This window comes from Protomyctophum bolini, assembly GCF_963924005.1.
Source record: "Protomyctophum bolini genome assembly, chromosome: 2".
NCBI lineage: Eukaryota > Metazoa > Chordata > Actinopteri > Myctophiformes > Myctophidae > Protomyctophum > Protomyctophum bolini.
Genome location: NC_137863.1, coordinates 15,441,342 through 15,455,466, shown reverse-complemented (window position 1 = coordinate 15,455,466; position 14,125 = coordinate 15,441,342). Strand labels below are relative to the sequence as shown.

The window sequence follows — 14,125 nt, the reverse complement described above, 5'->3', positions numbered from 1 at the left end:
GATACGATTGCTCACCCAGCCCCAGGTGACATGAGGTGAAGGCTCCTTTGATTTGGTAACATTGCTTTGGTTGACATGCTGGGGACACAGAGAAAGACACTGATGCCTTCAGTGTCTGCACATCCTGCCTGATGGTCCTGAAGCCAAATCTTCTGTCTTCAGTCTTTCGCTCACTGTTCACTGCTCACTGTTCACCTCACCGAATTTAGCCCAAGGAGTTTGACCCCTAGTTTGGCCATAGACCCCCTAGTTTGGCCATAGCCACTTGCCCAAATGTGCCGACATGTGCTGACCTCATCACATCTGTGATGATGGCTATGGCCGTTTTTAGCCAACGTAGTGTTTTTTGTGCAAAACTAATGCTTGGAATGGATCCAGAATCATGAAAAGCCCCTAGTTTGACATGCCACATGCTACTTAAAGCATAATGAAATTTAAAACATTTAGCCTTATATTGTTTGTTGATGGTACCCAACTTTCAGCAGCTGTCAAACATGCCCCTAGGGTGGTCAAATAGAAACCAATGTGGGATATGTTAGTAGACACCTTTACAAACATTGGTGAAGAAAATTCTTGGTAAGAAATGTATTCACAGATTTTATATTATTCTGATAATATTCCCTGAGTAAATTGGTAAAATAATAGCAGGTCCACCATTTTTTTAAATGTCTACCATCCATGGTCACAGGATAAATCTAAATAGTACAACTGTATTCCTCACCCTTGAAAATGTATGATTAGTCACCAGAATCAAGATCCTAGGTGGTGTAGAACTTGAGTTATTGGGAAATAACAGAAAGTTGGCGGCCATTTTGAAAAATGTCTACCATGGTCACAGGACAAATCTAAATAGTACCAATGTATCCCACATCCTTGAAAATGTATGATTAGTCACCAGAATCAAGATCCTAGGTGGTGTAGAACTTGAGTTATTGGGAAATAACAGAAAGTTGGCGGCCATTTTGAAAAATGGCTGCCATGTTCACAGGGCAAATCTAAATAGTACCACTGTATTCCTCATCCTTGAAAATGTGGGATTAGTCACCAGAATCAAGATCCTAGGTGGTCTAGAACCTAAATCATTTAAACTTGTCAACTCCGTCAGATGTTCGTCAACTCCGTCAGACGTTCGTCCCGTGATGTTTTTGTTAATTTCCAAAGAAATAGAAAATTCGCTGTCAAATCTTTTGTGCTTATGTATTGAAACACCAACTGAAATGATACGTAATGATGATTTTTTTTTTTTTTTACATGGTTTTCATGTTATAATATTGAAAATAAAGGTTGAAATGACGGTTTTGAGAAATTGGATATTTCACAATAGTGTGATATTGGAACAAAATAATATTAAAAGATTTGTATTACTTAACTTGATTACTGAAAGCCATTATAAGATAACTGAGGACTTTATATTATTGTTGAAATGATAAAATTAAATTAAAAGGGATTTTAGTGTGTCTGACGGAGTTGACATGAATCAGGTATTAAGTGCATAAATGTCCCATTTTAGAAAGAAATGTTATGCGAAAAACCTGTTCCTTCTCAAGATTGGTAGTTGAGACCTGTGTCTACAAATACATCTATTTGATTTGAATGTATCTTAAAAAAAAAAAAAATCCAGTTTGAAAAAAGTTTTGTCCCTTATCTCAAGAATGGGTGAAATATGACTCAAGGAAAGTTTTTTTTATTGAGAAAAAAAAAGTTTTGTGGCTGTGATGAGTTTTTCGTTTTTTATGAGACTGCTCAAATGACTGTAGGCCTATTTATCAAAGAAATGACTTGTTACACAACATTTTTTTCAGTGATAAAATTAACCCGATTCACGATTTGGTCCGTTTCCTGTGTGTGCGCATAATGTGATTATAATTCTAAGAACATCTACTTATTAGTAAAACCTCACCAGGCTTTCCACCTAGTAGGTTAGCTATTCCAGTATTTACAGTTACAGGCAGCTTTCACAAATGAAAATATTATTATGACTGGTCTCAGTGGTCTCGGTCCCTTCTGGTCGGCAGAGGAACAAGGAAGCTTCCCGTTGTGTACTGTCGACAGATCGTTCAGTGTTCCTATTATCCTGCAACACTGGACCCCAATAGACGATGCCCGACCGTGGCGTGACTGACATTGACAACAACCAACCCCGCTTTTCTTTGTAAGCAATATTATTAAACGTTTACGAAATTACGAGTCGAGTTCAACAGAGTTGCAAATATAATGTAGTCTTTGTCCCATCTCCTGAACAAACGTTCTAGCTTATTTTTAATATATTCTTATATGTTCTAGTCTAATGAAAGTTGCTTTAGATCAAAATAGAAACGGATCAGAGAACCAGTGGACAGATCATTCACACTGAACTGTACGTAACACGCATGGCATGCACTAGGCTATTACAGTAGTGTTTGTTGGTGACGCTGACGCCCTCTGTTATGTTTTGATTTGAGTATCATGGACTGTACCACATGGCACTGAAATAGGCCTACTTCTCGTACAGTTAAAAAAAACTGCATACACATACACATTCAGATTCACATCCGATGATCCGCTTCGTCACATTTAGAAATAGGTGTGGGTGTGATTAAATCGAGCGAGTTAGTTGTAACTACTGGAGTAGTTTTAAACGTCTGATTTTAAACGTCCGCCCCTTCACAAACGTGTAATGGTTTGGTCCTCTTTTAAACTTCAGCGCTGACGTTAATATAGACAGAAGTTGCAAGACACGGTGTGTGGTGTGGTGTTACTGTACAAGCAGCTGTTTTTTGCTCAGTGCTGCTGACTGAGTGCGATATATATCTGACATTAATAGCTAAGCGTAGCCTACTATTACGTGGTGTTGGGGCTACTTTGCAATATACGGTAGTCCTACATTCGCATGACCATTACTTGAAACAACAGCAGGTATGTATTTTAACCTAAGTGTGACTGTGATCTAGAAATTACAATTTTTTTTCCAATATTGTTATAAATGATACGTTATTTGTTTTATGCGTTATACTGCCAGGTAATTTTTTAATCTTCCAATTAAAGTCTCCTCTTGCAGCAATGCCAAATAACACAGACGAAGACACGCACACTGACGTGCCACATCTGGAGAAACTTGACTCTCCAACAGGTAGGCTAATAAATGGACCTTAAATATGGTAGGCCATATAACTATGTTATAACGACATATTAACATTAATGTAATATATGTCAATTGTTTCTTATGATTTTCATCAGTTTTTAATCGTCGAAAACCATGAAAAACGACAGGTCTACTTAAAGATGGAGTGCAAGGTTTTTTCCACCCTAAAACATGATCATCAGGTCTTATTGTTATATAAGGAGGAATAATCTGTGTACAGTATTTGTTAAATGTCGTTTGTATGTTGACCCCCACCATGTAGTTCATTAAGTATGCCTGGTGGGTGATGTGATCCACCTGAACACCCACATCTGTAGTTGTATGATAAAGGGGGAGGGGCTGATAGTGTGTGTATTACTGTTTTTTTTTTCTTCCATTGGCATGTTTGACTATCAAGGGTTTAGCCTCCAGGAAGAAACCCTAAATACAAAGGGAATACATCATTGCACATAAAAAGGACTCCATGGTGTCTGTCTAACGAAGTACTGTCACCTCATAGACACATGAAAAACTGGAAAAAATACAAAAATTGTGGTTCTCCATCTTTAAACTTACGATACTGTGTGTGTGCGTGTGCGTGTGTGTGTGTGTGTGTGTGTGTGTGTGTGTGTGTGTAATAGTGCTCAACTTGCTCATAGGCCTCAAGAAGCTCAAAATCCTTTTTATATTTCTGTCTCTGTAGGAAGCCCACCTCAAAGTGCCTCTTTATCAGATAGGATACAACTGGAGAACTGTGTTTCCAACCTGAGTCTTGCGCACGAGATAGTAGTGAACAGGGACTTCCACTTCAAACCTAACAACCCTCCGAAAGACAGGCAAGATAAACCACTAACCACACGTGTTTAACCTTCTTTTCAATTGAAAAAGTACAATTAATGTAAATGGTGGTGTTTGCTGTTTTTCCTTCTTCCTAAACCAATGCTCCCTCCTTATATAGCTTGGAAGGAAAAATCACAGAGATAGTGCACCGTGCATTTTGGGACTGTCTTAGAGAGCAGCTATCCAGCATTCCTATAGACTACAGCCATGCCATCATTCTGCTCCAGGAGGTCAAGACTGTGAGTATTTAACATGATAGTACTGTAGCCGGTACAGTCAAGGTGGTTGTGTAAACACATCAGCACATCCACAAGAACCACAAAAACAATGTGGAAACGAAATGTTGACCCTGTATTCGTGTCCTTCTTAATTGTATAACGATTAAGTTAGTTTGTGTGGACAGTAATGTTCTTTCTATGCCGTTTTGCTCAGTTCTATAATTCCATTAACATTGAACGTGGTCTCATGATTTATATTAGGCACTGCAGGCTCTGCTCTTACCGGGCCATGTGAGACTGAGGTCTCAGTTTGATGAGGTTCTGGACCTCGAACTGATCCGTCAGGAAGCTGATCACGGTGCATTGGATCTCCGCAGACTGGCGGCATACATCGTCAACACCATGGGTTCCTTGTGTGCTCCAGTCAGGGACCCGGAGATCAGGGCATTAAGGGAGCTCACTCAGCTCAGAGCTGACCCTGTGGAGCTCTTCAGGTGAGACATTTCTGAGACCTAACCTGTTGAGGGCCATAAGAACCCTGAAATGCTCTGGGGTTTTGGTCAGAGAGGAAAACAAAGGGGGAGTTTTTGAGGATTTACTGTCATACCAATAACGTGTTCCCTTGTGGAAAAGGACAACTCTTCAATCAGCATGCCCAGCTGTAGTGGGATTTAACAGCCGTTTCAGCTTAATTACCTATTGACATAGAGCTTGATAAAATGTATACAATGTAAATGTGAGCATAGTTAATTCATATAGGCCTAATCAGTGATAACAAGACGTGTATAAAAGTGGCCTTTTTTGTCACCTTTCACTCAGGGAAATATTCAGTGTCCTGGGGCTGATGAAGACGGATATGGTAAACTTCACAGTCCAGAGCCTGAGGCCTCATCTCCTCCAGCAGGCTGTTCAGTACGAGAGAGCCAAATTCCAGCAGATTCTGGACAAGCAGCCAGGTGAGGGATTCCGATGTTATGCTGATGCACCTCCTGCACCATAGATATACACTTTAAAGAAAAGGCTATGTGGCTTTAATATTCCATCCTCTCATCTGTTGACTGATTTAATGCTGTGGGTGAATACTGAGTGTTATGTTCTCTGCCAATGTTATTACAGTAAGACAAATTCTTCTTTAGTCTACAGATTGACTTTGTGTCTCTGCAGGCTCTCTGGATAATACCACTGCTTGGCTGCAGATAGCAGCACAAGAAGAGGTATCGGTTGCCAGATCTCCATTTGAATTGGTTCCAGACGAAGCCCCCACCAATGTTCCCAGCCAGCCTGGTCCAGTCAGCCCCACTGCAGTCCTCACCCGGGCCTATCTGCACCTTCTCCGCTGGGATCCACAGGACCACAAGTATCCTGAGGTTAGTTGTGGGCAAGACTTTCATTCACAGGTACAGGCCATTCAGGAGCGGTGGTGTAAATATCTGGCAGAGTGGTATTTTATCCAGAGAGACGAGTCGCGTCACATGGATAGTTGTAATGGCTGCCTCAAACCCAGTGTAATAATAACTATGTTCAATGTCAGTATTTCAAAAGCACAATTATATATGCAGAAACAGTACAGAACCCATTTTGGTAAGACTTTATATTAAGGTTGGGTATATAATGCGTTATAACTAGATTTATACATTTATAACATTTGTTATAAATTGTATAATTAGGCTTAACAACTTTATAACGAGGTTTATGAAGTATTATAACTAATATAATATAATTCACAAGTGCTGGCCATATGCTTTATAAACTCAGTGGTCTGAAGAAGAGCCTGGTTGGCTTGAAACGTTACAGCTAGTAAACATGATTGTGGGAGTATCAATTGATGTGTGGACTTATTCTTATACTTTTACTGTTTTTGGTCCAGCCCCCAAACTAGTTTTGCATGTGCGTGTATTTTTGGCTCTCTTTCAACTTATAAACTCAGTGGAACAGCACATTACAACTACTAGGTAACACTTTACTTTAAGGTTGGGCCTATAATGCATTATAGTCACATTTATAAACATTGTTGTTATAAGTTGTTTATCTATCATTTATGGTCCCATCACAGACCTTGCTGATGGATCGCGCACGCTTGGACACCCTGGGGCAGACCCTCAATAGGCTGGTTCTGGAGGCGGCAGTGCTACTGCTGACCAGCACTCATTGCGGTGGAGCTCTCTTTTCTCTGCACGGGTTTGTAGGTAAACTCAAGCAGACCACCGTTGCCCTGCTGGAGGGCTGTCACAGCAGGTAAGAAGAGAATATTGTGATGTGTGCACTGGCTGTCACTGGGGACAGGTAATGTATGGGAATGGAAAGCACTGAAAGGGACAGGGGACAGGATCCATTAAGTGGATTCAGCTAACCTCATTCCTTCCAGTTCGGGAGAAGCTACATCATGATTTGGTGATAATGTGGAACAACAACTTGTGATTTAAGACCTAGGTACGGTCATAGGCCAGTGATTATCTAAGTGGTGTCTGGGGACCTCCAGGGGTTCCCAGTTCAATTCCACTATCATTTCAATCACTTTAAATAATTACAATACAAATAGAAAATACTAAAGAATACACAAAATGTATGAGCAAAAAGTCTAAATCTATTTATCATTGCATTTGTAGAGAATTTAAACTAAAACATCCTTTCATATGAAAGACAGACTAATAATCTTGATTGATTCTTGACTGATTTGTGTGCCCATGACATTTGAAACCTAACCCCTAACCCCTTACAGGAAAATATAGTGACAAGCAGGGCATTTCTCTGTTTTAATAATTTATTTCTATTAACCCATTATGACCTGAGATCAGATTCTAAAAATGTCTTATACATCCTGACAGTTTTCTGAAAATGCTATGTTTCTATGTTCGATTTTTCAAAAATAGCTAAAGCATAACGTAATGCTAACACCAAAAGTGGTTCCCGCCTAAAATGGGTTAAGACAGGACAGATAATAATATTTACAAGCCAAAGATGCATGATCAAGCAATGGCTCTCTCTGGCGCTACAGGGACTTTGACCTGAAGGGTGCACTGCTGGGACTCTCAGAGCAAGTACTGGCACAGGTGAAGGAGGCACTGACCGCCCATGATGGAGCTGACCTGCCTCAGGACCACCAGGATTTACTGAGGGGTCAAATAGCAGACCTGTGGAAGCCAAATAATCCTGTTCGCTCACTTATAGGTCAGTTCTCAGCTGAAGAGTGGGAATGCCAAACACATAACTCCTTCATGTACACTGACAGTATGGCATTCTGTAAGAATCCCAACACTTTATAGCTGTGTGAATATGACAAGTGATATTTAACTCTCGAAAGTACAATGTGTTCTTTATATCAATGGTTCTCAAAGTGGGGTCCGGGGACCCCCAGCGATCCTTGACGGGGTTCCATGGGATCCAGAGCTAAATTAGTTAACCACATCTACAAGCTTGCAACAGGTCGCAATGCAAGTGTGTACCTCTGCTTTTCTTTTATCTTGAAAAAGTCCGATTTGGAACAATTTTGAAAAAAAATTAATAAATACAGAAATCTTTTATGGGGGTCGCTGGCTCAAAATATTGTCAGATGTTGGCCCGTGGTCAAAGACCCATATAATAATATGGGCACAGGAGACCCAAAAGAGAAATTTGATGTCTCCCCGCGACCCAAACTAGTGAAATTCTTTAGAAAACAGATGTAGGAAACGAAAATTACTCGATCCACTGTTTGGGAAACCGTGCTCTAAATATGCCTGGCCTACATACTGTAGCGTTGGTCCTAGTTGTAATGTGTGCTGACTCTGCTGAGTGCTGGCATCTTTGTTTGACTCCACACCGCAGGAGAGAGAGTACAGGGCTACCTCCAGGCCATGCTGCGGGGCGGACCCACTCAAAGGACTCCAGGGCCGCCTGCCTGCCTGCGGCTGCTGAGCGCTGAGCTCGCCCAGCTGGGGGCGGCCTTCGGGCAACTGGTCCATTTCAACCGCTCAGTCTTCGGCCCCTTCTATGCCCCCATCCTCAGGAAAATTCTGTTCCCAGCGGGAGAGGCGGAGGCAGGGGATGACTCGCGCTAGGCTCAGCTCAGCTCATAGATCACGGTCACCTTCATAAGCTGGCATTTAAAGCATTTCCAAGATCTTTGTTTTATATACTGTATGATTTTAAATATTATGGCCAGTATGAGAATGTATTATCATTTGTAACCTGAATGTATACACCAGAAAAAAGTGGGTTTCTTTTTTTGCTATCAATCATAACATCAGTAATGGTGAAAATCGTATTGTGTAAAAAAAACAACTTTAAATTAGATTCAAATTATGTTAACTAAATAGCATGTAAATACAATGCTTGAGCATTAATCTCAATATTGGGATGCCATACTCAAAGACAAACTCCACAAAAGACATCCTTAAAAAGACAACAAGTAGTAGTGTACTCCATTTTGTAGCTTTTACTGCACACACACTTACAGTTGCAATTCAAATAATGTGGGAATGCAAATGTTACATAAGAACTAGTACAAGTGCACAAATTCTGCTGTGTTTAATTATGAATGTAAACAAATGCAAAGCAGAAGCCTGGAGCTTTATGATGTAAAATGTACTGGTTCTTCATTCGAAGGCATTACTTTGGAAATTGGATTTTCAGAAATGTATCGAATTTGTGTGCTGTTTTCTGTTTTGCAGATTTGTGTTCAGTCCATCTGTGTTTCTTTTTCTTTTCCCTCTGTGGTTGTAATTGTCATTTTGTAATTTGCGTACAGACAGGAATGGAATGCTTACCAGAAAAACCTCAAAATGAAATCATGGATGAGGTCGGCACATTTACTGTTTTTCTTAGAATTGACAATGTTACTCACTGAGTGTGCAAAACATTAGGAACATCCTGCTGATTGTGTTACGCTCCCCATTTATAATCCAACTTTAAATAGAATATCTCTGCATGAATGAAGTGGATTAAAATCCCCTCTCTGGTCAATAGGGTTATGCTTAATTTATGCTCTGTTGTACTATGGTCACATGCCAAAAATAGCAGATCTACAAGTTCACAATGTGTCACCTCCGCGATGTGTTGTGAGCTTGTACATCTGCAATCTTTGGCATGTGACACTGTTGTATGACAAATCATTTGGCTTCAGACTCTTTCCCAGATACAGTTTGTTCCTAATGTTTCGCACACTCAGTGTGTCAACAAAAACCCTGCAGGTGCATTGCCTTTAGTGGGTAAAAACATCAGCACTTGCAGAACTTTAACCTTGTTGATGCTGCATTATTTTGTAATAACCTAAAGGCCAAAAAACATTTGCAATGATGGCCGTGTCCATTTGTCCAATTTGCTTTGACTATCAAGTAGGGCTGCAGCCATCGATTATGGCTAGTTAAAATAGATGATCTACAAACTCACAACACGTCGCATCACTCCACGTTGTGAGCTTGTGGGTCTGTTAAAAGTTTTCAACTAATACATGCATTTATAAAATGTTATTTTTTTTTAATTATTTTAATATATATATAATTATATATATATAATTTGCTCAACTTGATTAGTTGCACCCTACTATCAAGGTTAAACCTCTATCAGTGCTGGTTACTGGCATTCATTCCTGCTTGCAGCAAGACCCTGGACCAAATGTGAAAGTGACATTACGTCAATGGTTCTCAACTGTTTCTGTATCAGAGGCTCAGAGCCCACTTTGAAACCTCTGTGGCCATGCCATGCATTTTCAGGACACGTTTATTTTAATGATCACTCAATAGATAGGATCGAAGTAACTAAGAGCATCATAAAATACCATACTTTCTTTTTTTTTTTTGTTATATTATCGTTAAAGTGTGTTTTGCCAATTATTTGGAGGCCCACAGGTTGAGAATCACTGCATTATGTCACATGATGACAAACACAAAGCTCCACAGGCTGGGAGATTATTTGGTCAGTTTCAGTTCACAACCACACCGGGAGTCATTGTCCTCAGGAAAAAGCAACGTACCAAAGACATTGTGAAAATTCCCTGTAAAAATAATAATACTGTAAATACCGTAATTAGAGTGAGAATTGATGTTATATTTTTCTTCCTTTATTGTCTTTATTTTTGTAATCTTATATCATGACGTGAGATTTGTTTAAGAATGAGCATGTATAACCTAAGCATAAGCACTTATCATAAAAAGTGCCACACTTTTGAATATTAACCAAATATATAGTATACTGTACATTAATGGTCTTGTGATTCATGTTGTGTTGTATGTCTTGATCAATTACTCTGTAAAGAAAGCAAATGATACTTGAAAATGATTCTTCTTTTTTCCCATATATTATTTAATTTCATTTATATATTGCTTTGAAATTTTAAACAGTATCACATTATCATTGACAAACCATACTCTGTCCACAAACATGGGCAAAGCATTGTATGCTGGTACAGTTTTTTTCTCTACATTTTAATTACATTTCTGTATACCCTTAATATTTTCTCACAGTAACAATATCTCCAATAGACCTGAATCAATATAAATGCTCTCTATAATGCTCTAATGTGTCTCTATGCATTACAGTACCTACATTGACAAGATCAGACAGTCACAAGGAGGGCATTAAATAGACCTGACCTTTCTGACTGACCTTTCTCAAGACAGGAGTGAGAGACAGGCCCTACCTAGCCAATGCTAAGCGGGTTACCTTCTTGTGTGTTGGGATTCATATCGGGTCAGTGTAGGGAGAAAATGGTGCTACATATAGCGTGAGATCTAATTGGCAAAGGTAGTTCTGTTTGTCTCCGAGCACTTCACACAGCGCTTACCTCTTCTTATTTTCTCTCCTTTCTTTCTATGTCTTCCCACTCGTCTGCCCCCTTGCTACTTTTACACACACGCAAACGCACTCACATCGGCTGCTCCCCTTCAACTCACAGCTTGGTATCCGGAAACTTGAAGGTTGGAGTGAGCTACACAGGAGAAACACTGATGTTAAAAAGACCAGAACATGCACAGCCATATCATGCCACCAACAACTTGTGTTCGCTTTATAAAGCTTCTGCTCATCAAAAATGTAATGCTTTTATATTTATGCATCCATACATACTAGAGCAGGTTGAAAGTGTCTTGGCGACATACACACACAGAACAAACATCAAATTACTAAATGCCTGAGAAATGACGACGGTGGATACATGGATGGATGAGTGGAGTTGCTGTGGCGTGGAAACGAAGAGAGGAGAACATAACAAAATTTAAAAAAGCAAATGGTATATTGGGTGAAACGAAACAAGACACTGCTACAGTACAGACAGAGACTGCAACAAGGCCAAGTGCATCAGAGTACAAAAACACACACGTCAACTGCCACGTCATGCATCGGTCAGTGGAAGCTGACGGATAACGGTCAGAACATAGCGCCATAAGCACCACACACACAGGCCAGCCAATGCCTCCCAGTCGGTCTGCAGAGAGACCTGTATTCAACAAACACTGTCTTCTGGAGAGGGGATCAATGCAATACCTCACTACTCCTGCAGCACACACACATAACAATGAGGACAGTGATGTAACGGTCCCTCATGAGGACAAGACAAGGAAACAAGGCATACAGCACGCACAGTAGGCAGTAGTGCAGACGAGGGGGAACCCACAGGGCTGTGTGTGCAGACCCGCACGAAGAGCATTGAGTCACAGTGCATAATAAAACAAAAATGGTGTCAGAATTTCAGCATGTCAAATCCATTTTCCATGGATGTGGTGCCCAGCAACATTTAGATGTGGCTCCTCAAACACAGGGAATTACTCGCTTTCCACTGCTCTTCATTTCCCAAATGACACACTTTCCACTAGCTTTACCTAATGTTGAATTGATGTAAGACGACATGGATAGCTACCCGTGTAATCATGATATTAAGATGCTATGTTGGGACATGTGTAGCACTTTGTGCTTTGGCTGACTAACACGTAATAAAATTAAATCACGTTGGGGATATTACATGTGGATGACAAAAATAGTCTAAAGGGTGTTTTATGCTTAGTTTAGCGCCTGTGACGCGTACCAAAAATACCTAATCTACAAGCTCACAACGTGTTGTGAGCTTGTAGAACTTCTATATTCAGTGTGCGACACGGCATGCAACCAAGTACAACTCAGGCTTAATGTAAACCCAATACCACTATGCTCTATACACTTACTTGTTGGTGGTATTGTTTCTTTCATTTGCAATTGCATCACGATCCTTCATGATCCTTTTTTTTTTTAAACATAGCCTACTCTTCTTAACAAAGTGTTTCACTAAACCCCTGCCTATCAAAAATCCATTACAAATTGAATTACGTTACGGTGTCCTATTTGCATTTTGCACCATAAGAAAGAAAAAGCAGTCATTAAAAGGGATAGTGCCATGTTTTTTTTTAACACAGTATGTTCTGCATTTGACAGCTGCAGACTCTCAGTGCTACCATGGATGCTGAGAGGCACAGGGGCAGTACAACAAAGGCCAGACTGAGTAAGAGGCTACATCGTCTTCGTGGACAAAACTGTACCATCATAGAAACGCCTCTCCTTCCGCATCCAAATTCTGGAATTCAGAAGTCCTGTCGAGTCTTTTCAAAAGCAAGGAGGGAGACGTGCAGTTGTGGAGGGTGGGAACCGTGGTTTGGTATCTGAGGGAAGCTCAGCTGATTATAGGTAACCGGACAGGTAATAAGGCTACTGTCCTTAAAGTGTAGCAAAATGTGTCCTCCTGTGTCCGTGCGTGCGTGTGTGTGTGTGTGTGTGTGTGTGTGTGTGTGTGTGTGTGTGTGTGTGTGTGTGTGTGTGCCTTTTGTGCGCGCACGCGCGCGTGTGTGTGTGACTGTGTGTGAGTGTGAGTGTGTGTGTGTGTGTGTGTGTGTGTGTGTGTGTGTGTGTGTGTGTGTTTACAGGGGCCACACAGGGCTCAGTACTTGGTCCGATTTGACATTGTAGACATCAGTGAAAGATTGATGAGCGATCCATCACATGATTATTGTACAAATGTGTAGAAAAGCTGTACGTTGCTGCTTTTGTCTTTCCACTGGGTAAATCTCCATCTTGCATCCCTTGCTAGCAAATCAGTCTCCTCATAGTGCCTCACAGTGGTAGATGCCTGGTAAGACAGGACAAGCTACAGATGGGAAAAGGGAAACAAATTAACTGTCTTTGGGGCAAAATAAGTGTTATGAAATGATCCAGGGAGTTAAGAGAAGATAAGGGAGAAATTCTTCATACATTTTAGATACGGACCAGAATCCATAAGGTGTAACTGGATAGGCTGGGGAATTAACTCTTGGCTTTTTTTTTTGTGGGCCCATTCACAGTTTTGGCCCCTTCAGCAATACATGATGGATTGTAACAAAGTCTCAAGATTAGTTCACATTGTCAACCTAGCCATTAGTCAAACTACACTGATTCATTAGGCCTGGGGGGGATTGGTTTTCAAAATTGTGTGAAAATAGTAGTGTAATAAAACAGCACCTCTTCAAAGATGAGGAGGCTAATGCTGGGAGGAGGGGGGCTGGGGGATTAGGATGCAGACGCAAGATGTCGGTCAGAGGAGGAAGAGGAGGCAGATTGGTTGAGAGGACGTGGAAAAAAGTAGAGTACAATCCAGGACCATCCATTCCAGGCTGCCATCAACTGCAGCAGCAACAGGAGAGAAGGGGGTTGTGGTGGTGGTGGTGGTTGGGGGGAGGGAGGGAGAGCCAGGGAGGAGGCTGTCATGGCAGGTGGAAGGTCGGCGTAGGTCGACGGGGGAAAACGAGTGGGCAGGGGAAGTTGGCAGCCCTGCAGAATGCGATACCATCACAGTGAGAAGGCACAGGTCTCACGTGTATGTATGAGAGTGGCACAGAGAGAGAGAGAGAGAGAGAGAGTGTGGGGAGAAGGTATAGGTAGAGACCACAGGGCAGGATGTTGCTGCAGATGGGGCAGAGAGGAAACGGGTGGGGGGGGTGGGGTGGGCGCAAGGGGCGAGACGGGACGCAGGTATCAGTTATCAGAATATGGT

The 14,125-nt window shown here is 41.1% G+C and overlaps 2 protein-coding genes across 5 annotated transcripts in view; one reads left to right on the top strand and one right to left on the bottom strand.

Moving 5' to 3' along the window:
• The first annotated feature begins 1,856 nt into the window (after positions 1-1,856).
• LOC308322058 (T-complex protein 11-like protein 1) lies at positions 1,857-14,112 on the top strand. 4 transcript variants are annotated; one of them, XM_080773255.1, is made up of 10 exons: positions 1,857-2,152; positions 3,038-3,109; positions 3,804-3,936; positions 4,059-4,179; positions 4,420-4,652; positions 4,978-5,114; positions 5,323-5,525; positions 6,212-6,393; positions 7,154-7,326; positions 7,963-14,112. In XM_080773255.1, exons 2-10 carry the CDS (start codon positions 3,040-3,042, stop codon positions 8,193-8,195), a joined length of 1,485 nt encoding a protein of 494 aa, XP_080629381.1. In that variant the 5' UTR covers positions 1,857-2,152; positions 3,038-3,039; the 3' UTR covers positions 8,196-14,112. The 4 variants fall into 4 exon arrangements, with proteins under 4 accessions (XP_080629381.1, XP_080629380.1, XP_080629379.1 ...); XM_080773254.1 differs by having other exon boundaries at positions 3,025-3,109; XM_080773253.1 differs by lacking the exon at positions 1,857-2,152 and adding an exon at positions 2,723-2,895.
• The window catches only part of anks1ab (ankyrin repeat and sterile alpha motif domain containing 1Ab), a 62,406-nt gene continuing 61,407 nt past the window's right edge, over positions 13,127-14,125 (bottom strand). The window contains exon 14 of the mRNA XM_080773239.1: positions 13,127-13,902. Coding sequence (XP_080629365.1) covers positions 13,836-13,902 — 67 coding nt within the window. The 3' untranslated portion in view covers positions 13,127-13,835. The remainder of the gene's footprint in view (positions 13,903-14,125) is intronic.

Bases quoted from the DNA above. Each gene is read 5' to 3' on its own strand.
- LOC308322058 (XM_080773255.1), top strand. From the start codon at position 3,040: ATGCCAAATAACACAGACGAAGACACGCACACTGACGTGCCACATCTG. The intron at 5,115-5,322 runs GTGAGGGATTCC...GTGTCTCTGCAG, and splicing joins GATTCTGGACAAGCAGCCAG to GCTCTCTGGATAATACCACT. The intron at 6,394-7,153 runs GTAAGAAGAGAA...CTGGCGCTACAG, and splicing joins CTGGAGGGCTGTCACAGCAG to GGACTTTGACCTGAAGGGTG.